The sequence below is a fragment of the Cyrtonyx montezumae genome, unplaced genomic scaffold (assembly GCF_038088225.1).
Source record: "Cyrtonyx montezumae isolate F1298 unplaced genomic scaffold, pur_monq_1.0 scaffold_2, whole genome shotgun sequence".
Taxonomy (NCBI): domain Eukaryota; kingdom Metazoa; phylum Chordata; class Aves; order Galliformes; family Odontophoridae; genus Cyrtonyx; species Cyrtonyx montezumae.
Genome location: NW_027071936.1, coordinates 66,205,355 through 66,229,716, shown reverse-complemented (window position 1 = coordinate 66,229,716; position 24,362 = coordinate 66,205,355). Strand labels below are relative to the sequence as shown.

The 24,362-nt window shown below is 43.9% G+C and overlaps 1 protein-coding gene across 1 annotated transcript in view; it reads left to right on the top strand.

Annotated features, from left to right (window-relative positions):
* Positions 1–2,866: 2,866 nt before the first annotated feature.
* The window catches only part of DDRGK1 (DDRGK domain containing 1), a 29,330-nt gene continuing 7,834 nt past the window's right edge, over positions 2,867–24,362 (top strand). The window contains exons 1-5 of the mRNA XM_065735997.1: positions 2,867–2,984; positions 8,079–8,231; positions 15,004–15,110; positions 16,204–16,305; positions 23,859–23,981. Coding sequence (XP_065592069.1) covers positions 2,897–2,984; positions 8,079–8,231; positions 15,004–15,110; positions 16,204–16,305; positions 23,859–23,981 — 573 coding nt within the window. The 5' untranslated portion in view covers positions 2,867–2,896. The remainder of the gene's footprint in view (positions 2,985–8,078; positions 8,232–15,003; positions 15,111–16,203; positions 16,306–23,858; positions 23,982–24,362) is intronic.

Genomic DNA, 24,362 nt, shown 5'->3' with positions numbered 1-24,362 from the left:
GAGCAGAAATGAACGGCTGTGAAATAAATACATCACAGAGAGACAAACCTTGGCCTGATGTGCCATGGGCTCTAAAGCAGGAACAGGAAAATGAATAGGAACCATCACACGGTGAGAAACAAGTTCATGGCTTGCAGGGCTGCAGTTCTGCTCTGCAGCAGAGCCCAGACAGACTCACCTGTGCACACAAACTCCAGCACAAGAAACGAAAGCAAACAGAACCTAATTGTCCTTTAGTTTGTTCTCACGTGTCTTAATATTGCAGTTCCATTAACGAGAACTGAGATTGTGTTTTGATTACGGCTGTTACCTCCATTTAGAGTTGTCTGTTTAAAGTAAACTTAAGGCAGGAGCTAATTTAGCTCACGCTGGAGCTGTGGCTCTTTAGATGCTCTGAGGATGTGCTGAGCTACCAGTCTGTTCCCCCCAACCCCAGTTGGTCACTCCCACGTATAAATGCATCAGGAAAAAAGTATATCTGCTGCTCTTTCAATGCACACAGCATTGCTGGCACACTGATAAGAGACCTCCCACTGCCTGATCCTGCCACCCCGAGTGCGTCCTGGAAGGTGCTGGCACAAAGGAGCGGATGCAGAAATGCATCCATTTGCTAACACGTTTATGGATGTGTGTCTGGAAGAATACCAAAGGGATGTATGCAAGTGGCAGGGAGCAGGCAGACAGAAGAGTGTTATTTCACCCCATAAATATATTGTTATGTGAAGGTTACATCCATGCTGTAAATCTGGGCACACTTGAGTGCCAGAAAGTAATCATCCACGTGGGAAAACTGTTAGAAAGTTCCCCAGGACAAATGTGGGTGCTAATTTGCTTTTTCCTAGACAATTCCCAGTTACAGAACAGTCCAAGAATACCTCCCAGCAGCCAGCTCACATCCAGCCACCTTTCCAAGACCAGTAAGGAAGAAGGCATTTTTTTATGCCAGCTGGCCACAGGGCTCAGGACACATTTCTTTCCTGGCCCAAAAACTGTCAGCGTCAGAATCAAGCAATGAGGAAATTGCTTGGGTTTGCAGATTTGGGATTGCTACAGTCCCACTGTAGTGAAGCATTTGCACTGAGTGGGATGAGGTTAACTCGCTAACACCCACAGCTCATCACAGCTTTCACACTGCCCTGCTAACTCACATAGGTTTTTTTCCTACTGTCTTGGCAGGGTGTCAGCCTCCAAGTCCTTCGAATATGAAAGAAACCAGAGGAATATTTTGCTCCTTAAAGGAACCAGAGGGACTTTCACAGATGTAAAGAAGGAAAAATATAAAAAGGCATCTGAGAGATACAGCCCCAGGGATGTAATGTGGTTCTGAGGAAGACCCGGGTGGCACAACCAAACCGAGCTGAGAAACTGAGTCACTCTTTTATCTCCCGCAGAGTTGAAGCTGTTCCTATGTGGCATAATGGTGACACCTACAGGAAAAACTCATCTTCTACCTCTGCATCCCACCGAGGGTCAGAAGACAGTGTATCTTTAATGTGACCATGCCATTAAAGGCTGTAGGGATCATGTAAGCAATTAAAACTCGTCTCACTCATACAAACAAGGGCTGCCTGCAGACCAAGGCCACGAGTTGGATGATGACAAAACGGCATCCAGGAGCAATCAGCTCCCTTTGCACCAGCCATAGCTACTGCTAACAAGCAGAGCAGAAATGGCAGCATCAAGTTAAGCCATCAAAGAAACAAACAGAAGTAAAATCACTGCAATAATGCTTCTTTCTGGTTACATTTCTCTTGCTGTGTGCCAGCGTGTGGCTGCAGGACGTGGCTGTGTGAGCACTCAGACTTTGGGCTGTCACACAGGGAATGACATAGAATCAAACAACTGCTTGGGTTGGAAAGGACCTCTGGAGGACCACCAGGCCCTTCTCTGGCGGGCTCCTTTCCAGCAGCTCAGCCTCCAGCCTGTACTGATGCATGCTGTCTTTCTTCCCCTACACCAGCCCTTGTCATGGATTGTCAAAATGAGTTTTGAAAGATTGTTAGTATTAAAACAAAGCTTTGCCATAGAGCATTCTGTCTGTGGCTCTGTGTTTTTGAGGCTGTCATTGGTTCCGTGTATTCCTCAGTTGTATCCGGCTGCTCTGCGGCCACACTAAGCACTTGGTCAGAATGCACTGACCATAAAGCAAGTCGAAACCAGCAAAACCTAAAATACTTTTCTCCTTGCTCACATGAGGACAGAGGCTGAGCCCAGCAAATGGTTTCAGGTCTCAGGTGGGCGACCATCCAAAGGCATGCTCATGCTCTGTGTCCTAGCTCAAGTCTTAGAAAGAAAGTTAAAAAATAAAATGCCCAGCTCTGTCACACTGCCAAGCATTTCTGGCAGCAGAAGGGATCCTCTGCCTGGCAGGAGGGCAGCACTGATGTCAGAGGGCTGGAACTCCTTCCCTATAAACACAGGCTGAGGGAGCTGGGCTTGTTCAGCCTGGAGAAGGCTGCGAGACCTCATTGCAGCCTCTCAGGATTTAAAGAGGGGTTATAAGAAGGAGAGAAATCAACTTTTTACAAGGCTAGATAGAGATAAGCCAAGTTTGAAGCCCAAGGAGGGATGGTTTACATTGGATGCCAGAAGAAGTTCTGCATAGGTGTTCAGGACCAGGTTGGCGGCCCTGCCTGTGGCAGTGGGATCACAACGTGCTGACCCTTGGGGTCCTTTCCCAAGCCTTTCTAGGATCAGGTTCAGCCTTTACGACACGCTCCAGCCCCAACGCGACCGCGCTCCGCCTCAGGCGCCTCCTCCCTCCCACAACCCCCGCGGGGCGGGGCGGAATGTACCAAGTGCCGCCCCCCCCCCTTCCCCTTCTCCCTCTCTCTTCCCCCCCCCCCTCTCCCCGGGCACAGTGGTCGCGGCGGGGCGGGCCGTGCCGGCGCTGGGGATGGACGCTGCGCTGCTCGCCGTTGTGGCCGCGTTTCTCGCCGTCCTTCTCTTCTTCGCTACCCGCTTCCGCCGCTCGGCTCCGGCAGGTGGGTTGGGGAGGCACGGCCCGGCTCGCAGCCCCGAGCTCTGGCTCTCCTCTCCGCTGGGGGAGGGGGAGTGTGTCTCCATGGTAACCGTGAGGGGCTGGGGGGGGGGGTTAGGCCTCGCTTCGGGCCTTCCCCTGTAATGGGGTTTCTCTCCCGGCCGCGTGGGGATGGGATGATGCGGCATTGCCACCGCTGCGTGGCTGCGTTTCCAACGTGGAAGGAGTTGCGGTGCTTTGTAGAGCTGCGTGACCTCTGGAGATCCCCCTCCCCACTCCTCCATCCACAAAGCGGTTCTGAACAGCCCAGGGAAGCATCCAAGTGGGTTTGGATACCTCCAGAGAAAGGAAGCACCACACCTATCCCCCGTTCTCTTCGGGCAGTTGTGCCCTCGCAGCAAGGAAACCCTTCCTCATGCTTCTGTAGGACTTCTTGGGCTGTGTTTATGGCCACTGCCCTTTGTCCTGGTGCTGAACACTGCTGAAAGCAGCCTGGCCCCATCCACTAGACACCCACCCTATCGATAAGCAGTGATCACATCCCTCTCAGCTTTCTTTTCTGCAGGTGAGCAGCCCCAGGGCTCTCAGTTTTTCCCCATCAGGATATGCTCCAGGGGCCCGCTGCCTTTTTGGCCCTCTGCTGGGCTCTCCAGCAGTACCCTGTCTGCCTGGAACTGGGGAGCCCAGCACTGGACACTGGGCTTGGTTTTATCAGTGGTTGTTTCTCTTTTTGCTGCGAGGAGTAAGGTAGCAGTGTTTATTTTTTCAATAGGGAGAAAGTGCCTTTAATGCAAACACAGTCATAAGAGTGTATGCTGATCAGGACTTTGTGTTACAAGCAAGTTAAGGTTTCCACCAGGCTTCTTTCACACCTTTTCTTGCATAGACCTCGTCTCAAACTTTTCTTTCTCAACAGCTTGGAAATTGATGAAATCTTGCTCGATTGCTCATTATTTAGAGCTGATCTTCTGGGAAAACTATGTGATTCCTGCCCCAGAGAAATGAAACTGCTGGAGATGAATTATTTCCCGAGCTAGACATGTGTTGTAATTTAGACCAATTGTAAGCTGTGAGGCTGGGGAGAGTTTCTTTTTCTCTCCTTCTCAAGCCTATAAAACCCTGACTAAATTGAAACCCAGGCTGTTGTTTTAAATGGTCTGACTCCTCAGGAAGCTTCCGTGCTATTTTTGAGCAGCCTGGTTGCAATTAGTTTATATTCAGAATAATGTAGTTGTTTAGAAGTCACTCCTTCAGCGTCATCTCTTTGACACTTGCTAATTGGTCTCGCCTTATTTTATTGTCTGCTTGATGAAAATTGACAGCCTGTTTTCTATCAGTATAAACTCCACTATGGAATTTCAGTTTGTGGGGATGACTTCATTCTCCTTGCACAACAGAAATGATTTTTCACAACCGCTGAGGTTCTGGTGTACTTGGATTTCTGCAAGATTCAGTCCTCAACAGGAATTTGTTTTCCTTTGTCTTAGAAAATGGAAGCTGCTGCAGTCCTGCTGCTAAATGTATCCTACAGCATGGAAAGAACTTGAAACAAGGGGAGCTTGACCTCAGGGAGCTTGTGGTAGCCCTCTCAGAATGTTTGAGGCTTGGGGAATGGTGACTCTTTATGCCTCTCAGTTGTGGAATTACCCTTTGACATCTTCAAAAACTGGCTGCTGAGCTACTCATCGTGTCAGGCTCTGGTGACCGGGCAACTCCTGTAGCTTTGTGCTTTTTGAGAAAGGTCACTTCCAGCAGCATGGTTGTTCCAACAAGATCATGCCTGGGCTTGTTCTGCTGAGGGTGGGAGAAATGCAGCATCGCTGGGTTTGACGTATGTTTGCTATATCTGCTTGGAAACAGGCCCTAGGAGGATAAGCAGCACTGTGCAAAAGTGCCACTTCAGGGGCACCTGTTGCATTTTGGGTCACTTTTCTCTTTGAATTTCACTGGATAAGTTTTTAGGAAGGTGAGAGGTGCTGGATGCTGTTAAGTGTGGATGGAAGAAAGCACAGCTGGTGCTTGAGAGCGCAGCAGGTGGAGCTCTGCTCTCCCTGCTGTCTTGAGGACTGCCTCGCAACTTGCCAGCCCAGGTGTTACACTGATGGACTTGCTTATCTGATAGAACTGAGTCTACTGTGCTGTGATAGGCAAAAGATGGCTTATCAGGGAAAAAATGTATTTGCTCAGAGCAAGTGGAAATTTGCAGTTTCAGAAAGGAGCACGTTTCTAACTAGGGGTTGTAAAATTAGGTCCTAAAAAGTTGCTGCGAGATTTCACAGTACTCATTGTAATGATGCAGCAGTGGTGCTTTGCATCCAGTTTAGAAAAGAGTTATGCTTTCAGAGCAAAGTTGTGCTCTGTTTCTCACTGAGAAAGGGCTTTGATAGCATAAGTGCAGACTCACAGTTGCTGCTGTGTGAGGTAATGTTACTGCCTGTGCATGGTGCTGATGTCTCTGAAAATGCCTAACTCTCCATGTGGCAGCAAAGCTGTATCCTGAAATGAGGTTTTGATTCCTGTTTTTTGTTTCCTTGGCCTTTTGGAAGGCTGAGAGCAGGGATCTTAAAGCTTAGAATAAGAGCTAAACCAAGCTTTCAAGCTTCATCCATTTTCCAGATGGCTCTTTAATTTTTGTTTGTATTGCCTGTTAATTGAAGGCTTTATCTAATTAATTTCTCCTGGCCTGCCATTCTGCGAACTCCTGGATCAATTTGTCTGACCTATATAATGTTGGTCATTAAGTTTCACTTGGATGGCTCTGTATCAACTCTAATTAGTTCTTGTGTGACTAATCTATGCATGAACTGGCTAGCCTGGGGTGCCGCTCAGTCTGAGACCTCTGCAGCTACAGGAAAATGAACTGAGATGTATCCAGATAATCACAGCAGCCGAACCGCACCCTATGCTGCAGGAGGGGGTGAAAAACACCAGGGCCTGACCTGACCAAAAATCGTGCTTGACCCCAAATCTGGCAGTCAATCCGGTTCTGAGAAGATGAGTAAGGTGGTTTTTAAGTGCAAACAGCACAGAGGATACAACCACCAGTCACACCCCTGCTCAATCTGTTGCTTCCAGAGCAGAGGGGAGCAGAAAGGGAAAGAGAGCATATTTAACTTCCCAGATAATGGAAGGAGCAGGTAGGACCTGAGCCACGCAGATGCATCTTTGACCCCTGACAAACTGCAGGTATAAGCATGTTGCACGTAGGCGAAGTGATTCTTTTCTCCTCCCCCTCATGAAGGATGGATAGATATGCAAGGAATAAGCATCACATTTTCCAGATGGTTTCCAGCTGAATGCTTTGCAAACCAAAGCTGCAGGCTGTGGCGAAGAAAAAGATGCAATAAAGCTTTTTTTTTTTTTTGCTAAATTCCAACCTATTGTGCCTAGGTATCTTCTGTTATTTGTCTGAATTCTTGGGAGGTCTGAATAGGTAAGTATTGTCCAACAGCTGCCTCATGGATTTGACCATTATATAGGTCAGGTGCTCTGGGTTTTTTGTTCTATTTTCTGAGCCCCATTAACAGTGGTCAGCTGTGAGAAATGGCCATGTCACTCAGAATTAAGCAGAGGAAACAGGATAGCTTCATTCACGCGTGCTTCTCCATGAAGGGTTAAAAATGTCAGCTTTAAATGAATCTGTGGCTTATAAATAGATTCCTCTTTCATAAAATGCAAAGCAGTCTCTGTTTCGCAGGATGATGGAAACCAAAAAACAAGCCCCAGAATGAATGGACGCTAGAACTTCACAGGTGATATCTGCTGTGCAGAACCACCTTTGGAAAATACTGAGATAGACACATTGAAGCTTCCAGATGGAGGGATGCCAAGGTTTGAATTGCAGGCTATCTTAATAATTTATGGAAGGAAATATTGAGTCTGTATAACAAGTCTTTTTTTGCAGACTAAGAATATTTCTGGCACTTAGTAACGTTCCCAGTAAGTGAACTGCTATTGTGCTGTATAATGCTTCCCTCGCTGCTGAATAGCCTTCAGAATGAGCATCATCATGCTACAAACAAGCCTGAGCAGGTCCTGAACTTACCTGATTGCTGGAGCCTACGTGCTGTTATTTGTTACAGTTCTGGTTTGGTCCCTAGACAGGAGGAGTGGATGAGAACAGGAGGGTGACAGCAGTGCGATGGTGCAGTGACTCAATTCAAAATGTCACAGTGTGTGTTAGTGCCAAGAGCTTCCTGGGGGTCTGCTAACAGCACTGTTGCAGTTAGCTTTGCTGTTAGCACTGCAAATAGCTTTGCTGGCCAGATACTTCCCCTGCTCACTCTGAGCTCGGTGCTGCTGCAGCTATGTTGTTACGAGCACTGAAGTTAACTGCTTTGAAGCTAGTTGAGGTATACAGGGATGAGCTGCAAGCACACCTTTAATCCTCATGTAGATGCAGTCATAATGGTAGTTATTTTCTGATGGCAGATACGCTGATGGTAGTTTTATTTAGGAAGGCATTGTTTGGATCGGAGGCTGCTGGAGATTTGGCAGAGTGTAGAGAGTATTTTATACTCCTGCTGGGACACCATGTAATTCAGCAAAGCCCAGAAATGTGTCCTGAGTTTAAGTAAATGAGGAGTTTGAATACTGAGCTGCGTGGAGGTCAGAATGTTTAATACTTTGCAGGATTGAGCAAGTAACAACATACACAAATACCAGTTTCTCTTATGCAAAACAGGTATTGAGGATAATCTAGGATTATCACCCCTGCTCTGCCATGACTACTGTAGTTGGAGGCCTTGAGGAGAAACCAGGGGAGGGTTCTGAGGAGAGCTTCTGAGCCAGACCCACATTCCATCTCTTCCTCTTCTGCCATCCCTCAACCATTTCCCTGTTATATTCCTCATTAAATCAGATCTTCATTAACACCAAGCATATGCAGAGAGTTTGGCAGAGCATGAGTGTTGCAGTGACCTTTGAAGTTGTAGTCCGACTTCTGCTCACTTTCCATACACGGATTTATTGGGTCTGAGCGTGGTACAACAGAGACAGTGGCATTAGCATTGTGCTTCTGGTTGCAAAAGCTGACTGGCAAAAGGACAACTGTAGCGAGCAGAGATAACAGCTCATTGCTTTTATTTCCCTTTTGCAGCTGATGAGGAGCACCAGCAAGATGTGGCTGCGGCAGTCAGACCTCGGCCCTATGTGGAGGAGCCGGGCGATGGGATGCCAAGGCGCCGGAGGAACCTGGGAAACAGGATGATGGCCCAGAGGAGAGCACAGCAAGCAGAAGAATGGGTGGAAGGTAATGCTTGATGCAGTTCAGATTCCAAACTGGGCCTCGGCAGCAAATGCTGGGGTACAATTGGCTCCTGAAGAAAAGTGTTGTTCTGCCTGTTGTATTTCCTCTTAGAAGTGCAGGTTAAATTCAGGTAAATAAAGTCATTGCTGTGCTCTGCTGTTTCAGTGCTTATTGTAAATTGGTGGGAAACATTAATTCCCCCATGTAAGCTTTGCAAAAGTTTACTTTCTGAGAAACCATCTGGTTAGTGATCAGGATCAGCCCCATTAGCTGAGATAGCTGCTGACTGCAGCATTATTTCTGCCTGCCAGCAGATAGTTGCCAATGAGTCCTTTGGTCCTATGCAGGATCTACAGTTAATAGCTATACTTCTTTAGTGTGGTTATAGGCAAGAAAACGGTGATGAATAACACCTTGCTATACCTCACACATCCCACTCACTCTTCTGCTGGAACTTCACACGTCTGTTACTCCACAAAGACGGTATCACCATGATTCTACCTGAACTCCTTTTGCTCTCTGTATGTTACATTTTCAGAGTTTCTACTCAATTATTAATAAAAGTGGACTTTGCTTTACTTGAATTCTCAGTGGAGATTGAGATGTAATGGTTCTGGCCTAGACTAGTGAGAAGCAGTGAGCACACATCTGAGTGATGCCAAAATTGTGGGGTAATTGAGCTTTCTCCTGGCTTTCTTGTCATGCAGTTTGTAGGAAGCATTTTCCGCTTAGGTTGGCAGGTAAACGTGCTCTCCAAGCTAATTATGTCCAACAGTTATGCAAAGGGAAAATAGACAGGCCTGAACTCTTCAACTTTTTGGTTCTTTCTTTTCACGTGATAACATCCCACAAAGAGAATGAAATTGAAAAAGCTTTTTCCTTAAACTCCAGACATCAAAAGTTTTTATGCCAGAGGCTGAAAGTGAGCTGTCAAAGCAAACATCTTACGTTGTCACTGTGAGTCTGTGTCATCAGGCTTTATAAATAATTCTTTTGCAGCCATCTGTATATCAGATGCAAGTGTTGCAGCTCTTGCATGATTTTTTCTTTGAAATGACACTTCTTTTCTTTTTAATGTCTGTTTTGTATTGAAACAACTTCTTGCTCTTCTCTTTTGTGCTTCTACGTATTTTTGGTTTGTTTTCTGTTCTTAGGCTGGGATGGCTTTTCCAAGTGCCTGAGAACCTGTATGCTGCAGTAACACAGCCTTTGGGGGCTACACATAGGCATTAGTAGTATAGCTGTGGAGAGAAGCATCTGTCCCTGCTCCCCCTCAGTTCCTTCTTCCCTTGAAGAAGGGTTAATGGCATGTTTTGAAGCTCACTCTGTGGCCATGTGGCATAATCCTGGAATGTCTTCTAGGATTTGTCTCCTGGGCAGAGGCTGTGTGCATTTTCACTGTCTCAGTGCAACATGGAGCAGTTTTGTCTAATGCTGCTTCCCTTTAACCTGTTGATATAACCAGTTGTCCCAACAACCACAGTAAAGTTTTGTGGTGCAAAAATGAGTTGACTTGCATGAGAGAAGAGTCCAGAATGCATGCAGAGGCATGCAGTGCAGGTCCAGTTGAGACACCCATGGCTGAAGAGTGAAGTTATTTGGTGGTATAGAGAGACATACTGAAAACAAGCCAGTCTGGTTTCTTCTCTCTTGACTTGTAAATGTTTCTGCTGCTTTAGAAGGCTTCTAGAGACCTGCAGCTGAAGGAGGAACAAAAAAACCCTCCTCACTGCTAAAATATTTTATTAGTAAGTTTCTGATCTGTATGTGAAATTTCCTACTTGGAGCAGTGCTTAGCTGCGTTGGCATGGGCATAATGCCAGTGCATCACTGCAAGATTTCTAGCACTGAAGGGCACAAGGGTACCATGGCTATGCCGACGTTACTGCCACAGACATAAAAATGGTGTCAGGTAGGAACTGCTGTTACCACTGAAGTACCCCACCTGCCATGAGCTGGCTCTGCTGAAGTTAGGAAACAGGCTCAAAGCAAGCCTTGCAGGCTTTGGAGTTGTGGTTAGCTTGAAGGTTTTACGTTTTCCATCTAACCTAGGCTTCAAGGGTAAAATAGCAGCCCATAATTTCTGCTGCCTGTGCTGAGTTGTCATATTGTGCCAGTATCGAGATCTCTTAAAGTAATGGGGACGAGAAGGGCAAGAACTGTGGCTCTAGGATCAGGACCTGGGTAGCTTTTAATTATCCCTTCTGTAGTAGTTAGGCTTAGCCTTATTTCCTTGCGTGTCTAAGTATGGAGGAGTCATTTAATACAAACAGGGATAGCAACTGATTGAATATTCAAATCTCCACCCATTGCAAGTGGATCTAAGTCGGACTGTAATTTCTTCCTATAGCTTGGGTGAGGTAAGGCACCTGAATGACTTGCAGGTTGGTACAGACAGAAAATAAAGAGGGTAGCAATAAATGCCTTGACTTTCCTACCAGAATTGCAGCCCACACTGCGTATGTGGGTCCTTTATTCATGGGTTCCATGTGGGCTGCACTGTGGGGTCAGAGCTGCTAGCCTACGCTGGCTCGGGTTGGCTGAGTAATGTTTCTCAGTGGTTAGTCGAATACTCAAAGGAGGTCATCTCATTTGAGATTATCAACATCTATTAATATTTTCTGATGACCAGACGTTGCTGGGGAGATGCCTTTCATGGGTGATGAAGTAATTCTCCAAATGACTGAAGCCCCTGAACTGTGTTCTGTCGGTGTGACTTGCAGGCCAGCTTAGAAAAGTTTGATTGGCTTGTGTTGCACAACTTTCAGTCTAGTCATAATTATACTGTCTTGCAGCCCAGTGCAACGGAGGCAACTGTCATTCAAATCCCTGAGAGTCAAAGTATATCTGCAGTGCATGCTGTAGGATGATGCATGTGCCTTTCCCAATGGAAAATGAGTCTGGAAGAAGAGTTCTGTATTTGTGTGGTTAGCTTGTGCCTGATAGCCCAGCTAGCAGACTTGATTATCTCTATTGCATCTTAATTTAAACTAAACCCAAACAGAGGTGGCTTTGTGGGAAAGACAAAAATAAATGTACTGCAAGGGATGAATATGTCTGTATATTTCAGACATTGATAATTGGAGCAGGAGAGGCCAAGCCAAGCAGTGGAAGGAAGATAAGAAGAAGGAATAAACTGAAGTCAGGTTGTGGATTGTTTGTGGCATGGAGTAATGAGAATAAATAGTGTCCAATTTCAGATCCCATTGTCAAAGGTCAATGTTTTGTCTCAGCTTTGCCAGTGTATCTTCTGGGGTTTTAATCACCTTTGGTGCATGTAAGGGTGTTCTGTCCAGGGCTTTTATGTGGTTGCTGGGATAAGAAAGTAAGAGGGATGAACTTCAAACAGCAAGTATGGTTGTATCATCTTGATCCCTCTCTGGTAAAAATGAGGATGATGATCCAAGGCAAATGTCTTTGCTTGAGGTACATCTGTATTTTATTTTTTTTAAGGAAGGACTGTATCAAAGAAATCTGATTTTTGTCAACAGCTTTTATCCCTAACTGGAACAAACTACGTACTATCTACTTTGTGCAGTGATGTGGCTTAGAAAACATGCAACATTCCAATATATACTTGCCTTTCTCTGAGTAGTTAGCCTTGTACATCTGAGAACAGGTATTGGAATACACATCACAGTGAAAGCTGGGTCAAATTTAACTGACTTTGCTTCCACAGAATTGATAGTGATAAGGCCAAGAGCTTTTAGTAATCCCATCATAGCCTCTAGCTGGTAAGATAAAATATAAGGCGAAGCTAATTGTTCCAACATAAATTAAATCATAGGTTCCGCTCTTCTTTTGCTTAGCAAGACATTGGGGGTTAAGATTGCGTGTTTTCCTTTACAAATATTAATCACGACTGAGAAAAACAAATCACAGTAAGTGATGTTTAACAAGTCTCTAATGTGTAGTGATTGGCCATGTTAATATGTCCACTTATTGCTTTCTTAAATCCAGCCTTTCTTAAATCCCACCCTTTGGTGGGTGGGAAATAATACTTAGAAGGAATTGCAGTTGTCACGTCCACTTAGTTCATGGTATATGTTCCTTAAAGAGAAGAATGTGTTTGTGTTGGAATTTGCCACAAGAATTGCTTTTCTGGAGTAGCCCATCCATTTGTGTACTGTTGTATCTACCCATACTCTGATGTCCTGGAAGAGAGGGAAGTTCCATAAATGCTGACGTGGTCCTGTGATGTCCTTGTGAAACAGTTGGAAATAATGTTAACCCACATCACTGGAATAATTTTAGTGCTTAATCAGTAGGAAAACCTTTCTAGTACAGTTAAATTTTGACTATTAATATCCTAACTAGTGAATCAAAAGTTACTTTTGACTTGCTACTATTCATATAGAAAGAGACTCAGTGATATCAAAGTATCCACAGTGTTCTTCCTGCCCTTGACACAGGTGCAGATGGCTTATTGAAGAGGTAGGTGTGTGGTTTCTCAGTTAAGCCATATGGCTCGGTTCAAGAAAGAACTTGAAGTTGTTTGAGTTCTGCTCACAGGGGCTCATGTCCTTTGTTTAGTGTCCTTTTTCTATCCGAAGTGTAGGCTGATTCTGTGGCTACAGATTAATAAGCATATGTCTCATTCATTTCCAAAACTGGGTAGCTACCAGGCTTAAAAATAAGAAGTCATTGTTATGCCACTGCAGTGCTGTGTTGCACTTGAATGCCCACACCTTTCCATATGGTGGACTGATTCCTTTTCTGTAGCTGGTGTCGTATTCAATCTCAGTAGCATGCATATGTCTCCTGTCTTCAGGATTAATTTTGTTTTGCCTGGCACCTTCCCCTCTTTTTCCCAGTCTTTTTGTAAGGTGTTGTGTAAATAGTAAATCAAGCAGCTAGCCATGCCTGAAGAGTTTAGTGTGAGTACCCATATCTGCTGCTTGTAGCCTTCTCGTGGGATGAGAATCATCAAATCATAGATCCCTTTGAGTTGGGAGGGACCTTTAAAGGCTATGTGGTCCAACCCCCCTGCAGTGACCTGCAGCCCTGTCCAGCCTGACCTTGAACTTCATTTGCTTCACTTCCAAAACTAAATAAGAGGCAAGATCTTTTGACGTTGATGTCAGAGACATACAAAGTCTTGATGTGAGATGCTTCGCTTGGTGTTGTGCTTACTCTGTACATTACTGTGTAAAATCATGTCCTCACAGAGGGCATCAGTGTACTAATGGTTATTTAATGGTTTGGAATGTGTTTTTTAAAAGGAACTGTTTGAATTTCAAGAGGTTCAAACATCTGCATGACTGCAACTGTTGTTTTGCCTCTTGATGCATCAAAAACATAAGGAAAAGCTAAGGATCTCTGAAAGCTGTATTTGTGTAAGCCAGATTATCACGTCAGATTTGAAGCAGACAAGCAGTTAAGGTATGTGGTACAGTGGTCTTTTGGCAGCTACATGTGAGTACAAGAAAAGCACTTTCATGTGGCTGAAATTACAGCTTCCAGTAGCTTCTTTCTGTTTAAGAAAACAAACAACAGCAAAAAAAAAAATCTGGTTTTGTACAACATCTCTGCTTTTGGTGCAGCTATTCTTGCGCTGTAATAACTAATTAATTCAGCAAACTCTCATACCGAGTGCTTATTCTCTTGTCAGCATATTCAGGTTTATTTAGCAGATGTTAATTGCACCCAGGTTGAGTGCGTTGTTGACCTTTAGTGCTCTGCTGAATCATGGGCTGCATCTGCATCACTGCCTCTTGGCTTTTGTTAGATGCAACTCCATGCAGTAGAGAAAGCAGGACCTAAGGGATCACATCAGGTGCTTTGAATTGAAGGAAAGCAGGCATTATTGAACGTAGGGGTGCTTGATGCAGGACTGCAAAATGCTTTAAAAGCCTTGCTAGTCTTCTGCCTGACCTCTGGCATCTTCAGCATAGATGAAATCTGAGAAGCACTCAGAGCTTCAGGTTGAATTGTTGGTGTTCTTTGTTGGTGGTGATTTTCCAGAAGTAATTCTCTAGGGAGTAATACCAGCATTAAACTGTGAATTAGGAGCAATAACTGCTAACGTTGGATTGCTCACCCATTGTATTTGGACCTTTTCTTGGCCCAGGATTAAAAAATTAAGGTTTTTTTAAGGTTCAGCAAAATTGTAGAAGCAACTGTGTGTTGGGGCACTCAGAGTAGACAATGTTTGTTTGAGATGGAGGAAGGGAATATTGTTGCAGTGATCAGATACCAGGGTTTCTGAAGCCCAAACTCACCAGCCTGCCTTTGACTTAACTTCCAATATCCTGAAAACAGCTGAATTACTTGAGAGCCACCTACACAGATATCAATTACATTTGGTTCTGTTGATGTGTGGCTTAACCATAGTACCATACTGTGTATTGAAATCAGTAAAACAAAAGTGTTTCAAAGCTAGTTCAGCCTATAAAAGAAGGGTGATCACTGCTCATCCACGTGCTTCTTAAATAGCAATTTCTTTGGGTTCCTTCAAAGGAATCATGGTTTCTGGAGAGATTTCTCTATGGGAAATATCCTGCTGCCAGCCCTGCCAAACCAGCTTTGGCAACTGACACACTACAGTCATCTCCAGGTACAGGTGCTGCCACAAAACTGTTTGTGTTGCCTTGTTACTCCTACTTTGTGGATGGGTTTGGGGTTTTTTGCCTTTTTCCATCTATTTGATCTGGTTTGAAATATGTGTTTATCTTTGTCACGTGCTGCTGCTTTCCTGGGAAGCAGTCATGTTTCTTGAATAGACTTTTCACAGACAACTTAAATTTGTTGTTTGCCCTTTAATGCAATCTTGCAGAGGAAGATGATGCTGAGGAGGTGCCAGAACTTCAGGTGACGGGGAAAGTTGGAGCAAAAAAGCAGAGGAAATTGGAAGAGAAACAAGCCAGGAAAGCTCAGAGAGAGGTAAGCATTCCTGCTGCATACAAAGCTCAGAGCAAAACCTGAACAGTAATGCTCAGCAAAAACTGGTGGTGACAGACATCCAGGAGAATTTTGAGGTTCCTGACGTATGCATGTAGTTCCTGCTTTAAACCATGGTGATTTGTTCTGTAGAAAGGATGGCAGGTTTGCAACAAACCTGATTAGAGTTGTATTAACTTGCCAGCCTTTTCTCACTCGCTCCCTTTTAAGCATTTTATCTTTGCTTTCCATATTCATTCTGTTTAATTAGCTTCTTTTTTTGTGTGTGTGGAAAATGTGAGCAGAGTTGAATGATAAGCATCGCTTGGTAGGGCGAGGAATCTTTTCGTTTCGTTTTAAAACATGCTCATTTTTATTTTCCCATGTAGACAAATAAATTCCTCACTTAAGTCGTCTTTGCTGAAACATTTGAAACCACAAATCCATTTCTGTGTCTTCTGCTTCTCCTCCTGACATATCTGTGGGTTTAAGTATTCTGAATAGACTAAAACACAACTTGAGAAACAAAGTATTTCTAATCAGAACACAATATATTTATTTTTGCTGTTTTGGGACAATCTGCTGGACTTGGTTAGAAATAATGGGGATTTGTAGACTTGAAAAGTACAACGTTCTGTTGAAGAGATTCTCCCCATGTTAAAATCTGTATCTATTTTTTTAGAGATTTTATTTTTCCTTTTTTTTTTCTCCTTTTCTCCCTTTACCTTAGAGCCCCATTCTATCTAAATGTTGAGAGGAGTAATATTATGATATTCCATGATATCACTCTAATTATAAGGTGTGTGCACATGAAGCTTGCCTTGTCTGCTTCTCAGTAAGCCCTTCAAGTCAGATGGTAACCTTTAAACTTACCTCAGTGTTAAGTATTCTGCAGTTCTAGGGGGGAGAAAGCTGAATCATAATGGCTTGTTGTATTAGGTGTTTTTTCCCTCATGCAGGGAGGTGGTAAGGAACATCCCCCTTGATATTTACAATACAAAGGTAAAAGATGTATATTTAGGAAGATTAAAGCCTGTCCTGCATTTTTTTTTAATTTGGTTGGTTGTTGAGGGTTTCTTTGTTGTTTGTGTTTAAGGCTGAGGAAGCAGAGCGAGAAGAACGGAGAAAACTTGAGTCAAAGAGAGAGGAGGAAAGGAGGAAAGAAGAGGAGAGGATCCGTCTTGAGGAAGAACGACAGGTGGGATTGGTTGTGTTTATAGACAGAAATTCTGAACCAAGTGTGTCTTGGAGATTGCTTCTCTGTAAGTTCTGTGGTAGCAAAACTTCCTTTGGTATTTGATGCTGTTGCATACATGGTTTGTTTTTGTCGCTCCATTTGTATGTAACAGTGATTTTCAGTGTCTTCAACTGCAGGGCCCAGTTCTGTTTGCCCAGGTGCTTGGCAGAAGTGAAAGCTGTTGCTCCAAACATCAGCACACCCATCTAAGCAGCAAGGAGCAACCCACAGTCGAGGCCAGGACTAAATGAAACCTCTCCTGCAGTGGATCCAGTAGCCTGTCACTTAGCCTCCTGTTCTATAGTGATAGATTGTTTGATCAGTCTGTAGTGAAAAACACAGCTTTTAAAATTGGCCCTTAGTTTGATGGGGTCTACTTCAGTGCACGTTTGTCTCTTCTTTGTACTCAGAAGAGTGTCTTGCACTCAACTGCAGAAGTTGGCTTGATGTCTGATAGAAGTTTAAGTATCAGAACCATACAGTGGCATAGGTTGGAAGGGATCTCTGGAAGTTGCTCAGAACCTCATCCAGATAAGCTCTTATTGTCTCCAGGGATGGGGAATGTCTCAATCTTGCTGGGCCCCAGTTCCAATAGTTGATCACACGCATGATAAAGTTTTTCATGTTGCAACTTGTGCCCTTTGCTGATGCTCGCTAGCTCTGCCTGCCTGACAGCTGTAACCAGCAGGGCAGAAAGCGAAAGACATTATCAGCCACTTTTGCAACTGTCATGTAAAGTTATACTATTTCGTTCTAATTACACAAATTTACATGTGTTTTGTAATTAAAGAGATCTAAACTATATATATGAGGATGCACATTAGGAGTGACCCAGAAAAACAGATCCTGTGCAACTGAAGTGTCTTTGTTAAAGCCTTTCATCAGTGGGGGTGGCAAACTGATTTCAAAGCTGCTTTGTGTGTTCCAGGCATCCGTGCTACTGGCTAAGAGCTAGAGCTTCATGTTCCTTGGTGCTTGAGTAAGTTGTGTGGTGGCTTTGCAGTATGCTTCAGGAGGCAAGGAGCAAGGTGTGCTGTGCAGTCGTGGGCTGAATAATTGCCTTCCCAGGGGAGCGTAGCCCCCAGTGTTGAGCATGAATTTTCCATGATGCTTAAATGTGCACGTCTGTGCTTTGTGGTGAGCAGATTTATTCGTGGTACGTGCAGATTGTGCAAGCGTGGTGTTGTGCTGATAACATTTTAAAAGAAAAGGCATTTTTTTCCCTTTCTTCTCTTGAGGGTATGAAGATAATTTTGGCTGGTCAGAACAGTTTCACAGCAGCAGAACTATTGGATCTGGCTTCCTATGGATCTCTGTCTCTTGCTTTCTCCATGCCCATGTACTTCAATAGCACAGGCTTCTGCCTTGCAGTTTGCTCTCCTTAAATACATTTCCCATTTCTCTCCCTATACTTCCAGCTCAGAAAGAAGCAAGACAAACTGTGGCTGCCTTTAAAATACCCATCTGTTGCCCATCCTGCTTAGTGGGGGACTGATCCACCCTACAGGTCAAAGCATGAGGGAGAACACGCGTGGCAAGTTTTCTTATAGTGGTGTATTCTTTTAATAAGGATTGTCTCCACTCAGCTCCTTGACTGTTCAAATACTACTTTCTTAAGATTTTTAGGAATGTAATAACCTTGAAACCCTGAAGAGTTGGTTGAAGAGAACTAGAACAATCCCAATACTCGAAGGGAGATTAGGAGGGTACTCTGGCTGGGTGCTAGCATTGCTTTGGTGTCTATTCTTATAGACAGAGCTAAGAACAGTTCAGTTCCAGAGTGGTAGCCTGCAAGGCAGGTGTATTGCAAACTGTATAGCAGCTGAGTTGAGCCAAGTTGCTCAAAGTGAGCTATAACCCAGGACAAAGGAGTTGTCCTATTGGTTACCTCCAAGTTCATCCTGGGGGCTTAGCAGTGCAGCTGTCTGATCAGGATCACTCAGGCACAGTTGAAGAGCTGAGCAGCAAATAAGGGTGTAATTCTACCCAGACAGAGATCTCTTCATGTAGAAAGTACTTATTAGCATATTCAACTTTTTTCTTTTAATTACCACCTTCTTTTCAATTTAGAGCTGAATAATTTATTTTGGTTGAATGAGGGAAATCTCATTTGGTTTTATTTTCATCTTCAGTATACCTCATGAATGCTGCACTACAATACAACGCTTTCACCTCTGTTTTGCAAGGCTAAGTGAAAATGAGGAATGTGAACTAAGGCTTTGATTTACCTAAGTCTTGTGCCTGACAGTCCAAAGGACAACTAGAAGCTCGAATATTGCTCAGATGCATAAATCTTCTATTCATATTTGCTTTAGTCTTGACTGAGCAGTAGGGGAAGTGAACTGTGTGAATAGAGATTTGATTTCTGCTTGTGGAAGTGCAGTGTGTCTTGTGATCATAACCTTTAAGATCACACTACAAACTGATTGTATGGTATAAATGATGCTGCATCTCTGTTCCAGGCCTAAAAAACAGATGATGGGGTTGGTTTGTTTGTTTGCAGCCCACAGGATAACCTCCAGGAAAAGTGTGTTTTAGCTGCATTCACTGCTCGTGCTACTTTTGCTGCAAATCACAAGATCTGAATTCAGACTTTGTGATTTATTTGCTGGCTAGGCTTTGATTTGTTGAAAGTAGATGTAATTAGTGTATTTACAAGAGAACTTTAGTTGCTCATCACTTATGTCCAAACAGGTTAGCAATGCAACCAGCTTTGTTAGATGAATTTCAGTTGCATCCTTTTTTTTTCCCCTCCTCTCTCTCCTAAGAAATGCTCTCAGAATTGTGCTGACTTCCATGAACTGAGACTGGCTTTGTGTCAAGGAGATCTGCTTTGCAGCCTTTCAGCAGCTGAGTCCTATTCAGCAGCTCTGTGTGATTCCTGCTCTGCTAAATGCTGTTTGGAAGTCCCTCAGATAGTCGGGAAGCCAAACAGAGGAGGACACAAAATGATGTTGTGGATCCTGTAGAAATCCCCTGGTGTTGATCTCTGATGAAGTCAGTGGGACTGGCTAAACCTTTCACACGTGTCCCCTGCAAGTAGTTTGAGATGGGGGGCCGAGTGGAAATGATGAATTTTAAGTCACATGAAAACCCTCTTTCTACAATGGGCAAAGATAACTCTCTCCACAGTATAGAGCTGCCCAAAAATGACTGATGCAGTACAAGTGGGAACTCTCCCTTCCCAAGGGGACTGCAGGGGCTAAAATTCTGTGCATTCTTGAAGAAGAGCATCCCCCTGGTTCTGTTTAAACATATTTGCATGCATGTATAAATAAAATGTGGTTGCCCCTTGGCTCCAGTGTTGCAAGCCAAATAATATATTTTTAAATTCAAGTTTCCTTTCCAGTGCTCAGATGACCTGATTGGCTGTGCATGCAAGGAAGCTCCTTTATAATTGGCATTTGCTTAGGCTCTGCTTTGCCCTGGGGATTTCCCTTTCACTCTTGGAGTTTTTTAGTGGTGAGATGGTTTACCAACCGACACCTTATCAATGAGAGCGAACTTCCTCTGATGTTGCAAAACAGTGTCTTCATCAAGAAAAAGGCTGCAGGTTGCCAGCCAGAAAGCTTTTCTCACCTTGCACAGGGATTTTTGTAGCTATTAGTTCCTTAGCCTGCCTAAGAAAACTCTGCATATGGTTTTTGCAGATGCAGGCACACAGTGGTTCTATCTCTTTCCTATACTAAACGCAGTGTTGAACAAAGCATGTTGCCTGCAAATCCATTGCAGTGTGAACTGCTCATGAAATGTAGTTTGATGTAGTAGAGAAACTACCAGTCTTCAACTGAGCAGGCTTTCGGTGGCTGTGAAATAAAAGGCCACAGTGGGAGTGGGGGATGGCATTTGTTCACTGCTATATGAAAATAAGGTTGGTATTGCAGCTGTGCCCAAAGTTTCTAAAGTCAGGAAACTTCCTTTCAGGTTTTGGCTTTGCATTTGAGTACTCGAGTAAAAAATGGTCTGGATCTTCAGAACTTCAGGAGTGGAGGGGTGGCTCGTGGTCCCCAGGGTTCTTGAAAACTGAGACCCTGAAGTTATTTGATATTTAATTGTGGAAGAATAGGCCCAGAGTTTTTAAATATTGATTGCTGGATTTTAGGTTTCTGATTTATTATCTGAACATTGAGGTTTGTGTGCTTCTTAGTAGAGGTTTTTGTTAACTGCTTGGTGTTTCAATCCACACTTCATACACAATGCTGGAGGCTGATGAAGACTACTAAATTTTAGGGTAAGCATCTTTAAAGGAAGTACAAGTTGAAAAGCTTGCAGAAGGCTCATCCTGCTCAGATTTTGGTGAGATGAGAACTGGTAAGCAACATTCATCTTCCTAAAGGTTTTATTTCTATCTGAACAGTGATGGGGAGGGAGTGTTAGTATTCAGTCTGCTCTGTGTCACGTTAGTTATTTGCAAAGTCCCTGTTTGGTTCCTGCAGAAGCTGTACTAACAACACAGGAGCTGGATGTGATATCATAGAATCACAGAATGGTTATAGAGGTGACTTCTTTGGTCTCTGAACCTCAAAGCATTTGGCATAAGGAACTACCATACTTTTTGTGCAAGCTACGAACAAAGAGTGAGTTCAAGCAGGTGGTGGTTGTAGAGAGCCCAGTCTTTGCTCTCCCTTCCTTTTGTAGTGAGATCTGTTCTGCTGCACAGTGCAATAAGCTGCCTATAAATGATTTGTTTGTCAGCACGTCGGGCCTTTATCTGATTTGGAGGAGAGATGGCAGAGCACACAACTAGCAGCTTGCTCTCTGGGAAAGCTGCTTAGGCAAAGCTCTCAGAAAAGCTACTTAGTGTACAGGCCAATACCACTTAGTGTCAGTGTCACCTTAAATGGGTTAATGCATGGAAAGCTAGAAACAGCAGTGTGCTATCTTGTGGCTCAGCAGTGCTGTAAGGGTCCTCACCCTTTGTTAAAAATAGTGATGGATGATAAACTTTCAGAGGCTGCAATCTCTCAGTTATTCAGCAGCATTTCAGGACTCCAGAAGGCTTTGTGGTTCTGTGTCAGGATTTGCTTCCAGCTTTAAATCCAAACGAGATGCCTGGTCCCTCTGGGTTTGAGCTGCTGAAAGGTCAGGATTTTGTGTTGTTGATGCAATTAATGTTTCTGATGGCATGGGAATAATCTTTGCACTGAAGGTAAGAAGTGAGCATTGAGAAGATACGTTCCTCAAGTATGGTGTAGAAAACTTAGAAAACAAATCTGTGCTGTAACAAGCCCCTGGGTTTGGTAAGGTTTAAGTGGGCGAGGAGAGCAGTGGACCCATTACAGAGGTTTAGGGAAAAAAAAGGCAGTTGAGGGTGAACATCAGCAGTTACCGAATTTCCATAGAGCTGGGATTTCCCCACCACCACACCCATTGCTGAAGGGAGGTGGCCCAACTATTCTCTCTCCTCTAAGCAGACGTGCATTACCACTTAACTCTACAGTGGTTAATACAAAATTAGAATGGGGCTGGGCAAAAAAAAAGAACCTGACTGATAAAAATACAGGGCTTATAAAATGCATGCTTGAGCTAAATGCCCTCTGTGTGACTCGTTGGGCTCTATTTAGCTAGCAGACCCTGGGGTGCTGAGAGTGTTTCCATGTGTGGGTTATGCATAACCCACAGGCTGTTTTTCATGGGAACCTGGCTATGTCTGACTCTGCACCTTCCATGCAGATGCTGCATGACTTGGGCATGTGAAAGAGTGCTGGTGTGGTGGTGAAACACCAGCTGAAAATGAGTGTTAACAAACAGCATGACTTCAGCAGGGCATCCCCCCCTGCCCAGCTTCCACTCCTGTTGCTGGTTGCTTCTTTAAAGTCACCTCCTTTTGCTCTGAGTCAGTTTGCAGCTTCCCTAAGTCCTTCTTTTTCTATAGCTTGAATCAGGGTTAAATTTAGGTGGGTGAAGTATGTACAAGGAGTGGCTGCATTTTATTTATTTCTTTAAGGTGGTGGATGGCAAGGCTTCTGGAAATGCTCGGCTAAGTGCCTTACTCTTGTGTTTCCAGGATTAAGATTAAATTTTATGTACTTTCAAGCAAAGACCAATTGAACACCTCTGAATGATATATGGTTGTGTTGTTCTTGGCACCTGCAACGCAAGGAAAGCAATTACTGCTGAGCTTTTACGAATAATTATGGTGATGAGTGACCTAGAAAAGGGTCTCATTTTGTCTCAAGTGCCTCTTCAGATCTGCAGGATTTTTTCAGGAGATAATGGTTAAAAATGGTTTTGACTTTTCACATGTAGCAGGGTCCTTTCAGTCCTGCTTTTCTCATCCTTGAATGTCACTGACATTTTCCTCCTCAGGACTTGCTCAGAGTTTGGCTAAACACGCTTTCTCTGTGATTTTAATTGAAGAGCAATAGTGCCACACCTGTTTCTGGCACCTTGCTGATATTGGCCTTACATGATGTCCTTAATATGGATGGTTTTTGATATCCTTGATGACCTGTTCCTGTCTCTCTGTTTTAATAGAACAAGTGTTTGTTTTCGAGCCGTTTAAGGAAGCAATTACCAAATTAGTGCTGAAGATGTAGCATGGCAAGAGTGTAGGAATCAATACCTTCAGGAGATCAATTCCTGTGCTAATGGTAAAGGAAAAGCACAGAGACTGATACTTAAATCTGAAGAACTCATGTTTCTAAGTACTAATCAATCCTTTGTGCTGTAACAGCAAGTAGAGGTTTGTGGAGCTCGTGGATCTCGTTGTACCTCGTGCTGTACGACCATCAGTTTCTCTGCCCCACTGATGTTGGGCTTAGAGTTTTCTGGGTCAGCAAGTTTGTATCACATGGTTTTGAAAACCATTTCTTTCAGCATAGGTAAGTGAAACTATTCTTATCGTGCATTACTAGAAGTGGAAGTTACATTGGGGCCATTCATCAAACCTACAAAATAACCTTTTTTTTAATGTAATTGTACATTTTCCATAGGCACAAGGCAGTTTATACAGTTCTTTACATTCAGTATAGATGTATTTTGCTGCTGGTCATTAGAGATTTACTTGAAGCTCTTTCAGGCCAACTTCATGTATGCAGATGGAGATCAGTGCAATTCCACTACTCTGTGCTCATTCCCATTGGACACTGGTGCACGTCAGAGCAGAATTGAGGCTGGATACTGAAATGTGGGTGTTGCATCAAAGTACAGTTAGGGGCAGGGACTTCCTGTCACTCGATCTTCAGAAGGAGCATGTTCATGCAAATTAGAAAAGCAGCTTGCTATATAAGAGTGGTTTTCTCCCCTGTGTCAGACCTGTTAAGAACCAGCCTAGGTGTCTTGTGCAGGCTTACAGCACTGTGTTAGGATGCCTGTAATCTTAAAGAGTGTCAGAGCAGCTTTTGAAATGAATGATACCATCAAGGGAGAACTCAAGCATGTTTTAGAAGCCTTTTGTCTGCAGTCTGTCATAGTAGGACCAGACTGCAGATAAAGGAAACACAGCTATACTTAAAACTAAACCCCCGTTGGGGAGGAGCACACACTGACCACATGTCCTCTTTTCTCTCTAGGAAGAGGAGAAAAGGAAGGCAAAGGAAGAAGAGGAGAAGAGAGAGTATGAAGAGTACCTGAAGCTGAAGGAGAGTTTTGTAGTTGAAGAGGAAGGGGTTGAAGAATCAATGACAGAGGAAGAGGTATGTCTGTTACTGTAGTTTCTTTCATCGCTGTTAGATTCTAATTCTCCTTACTGCATTCTGTCTCTTGTAAAATGGATTTCAAAATGGGATCCAGACTAATGTTTTTAGAGCAAAAAAGTTGTGTATGTAGTGCTTATTAACCTGGAGTAATTTCCTGGGGAATGCTACGGTTCCTTGTTGCAGATTCTCTCAGTTAATAAGGATCCTGCAGGGAAGTGCACGTCACTGAGAATGAGTTCTGTCCTCCCTTTGTGTGAGGACTGAAATAAAACTTATTTGAAGAGGCAGATACCCATACACCATCCTCAGCTCTACCCTACCCACGTACCATGTGTTTGCAAGACAGATGAAAGCAGGTCTGTAGATTTGCAGTTGGGG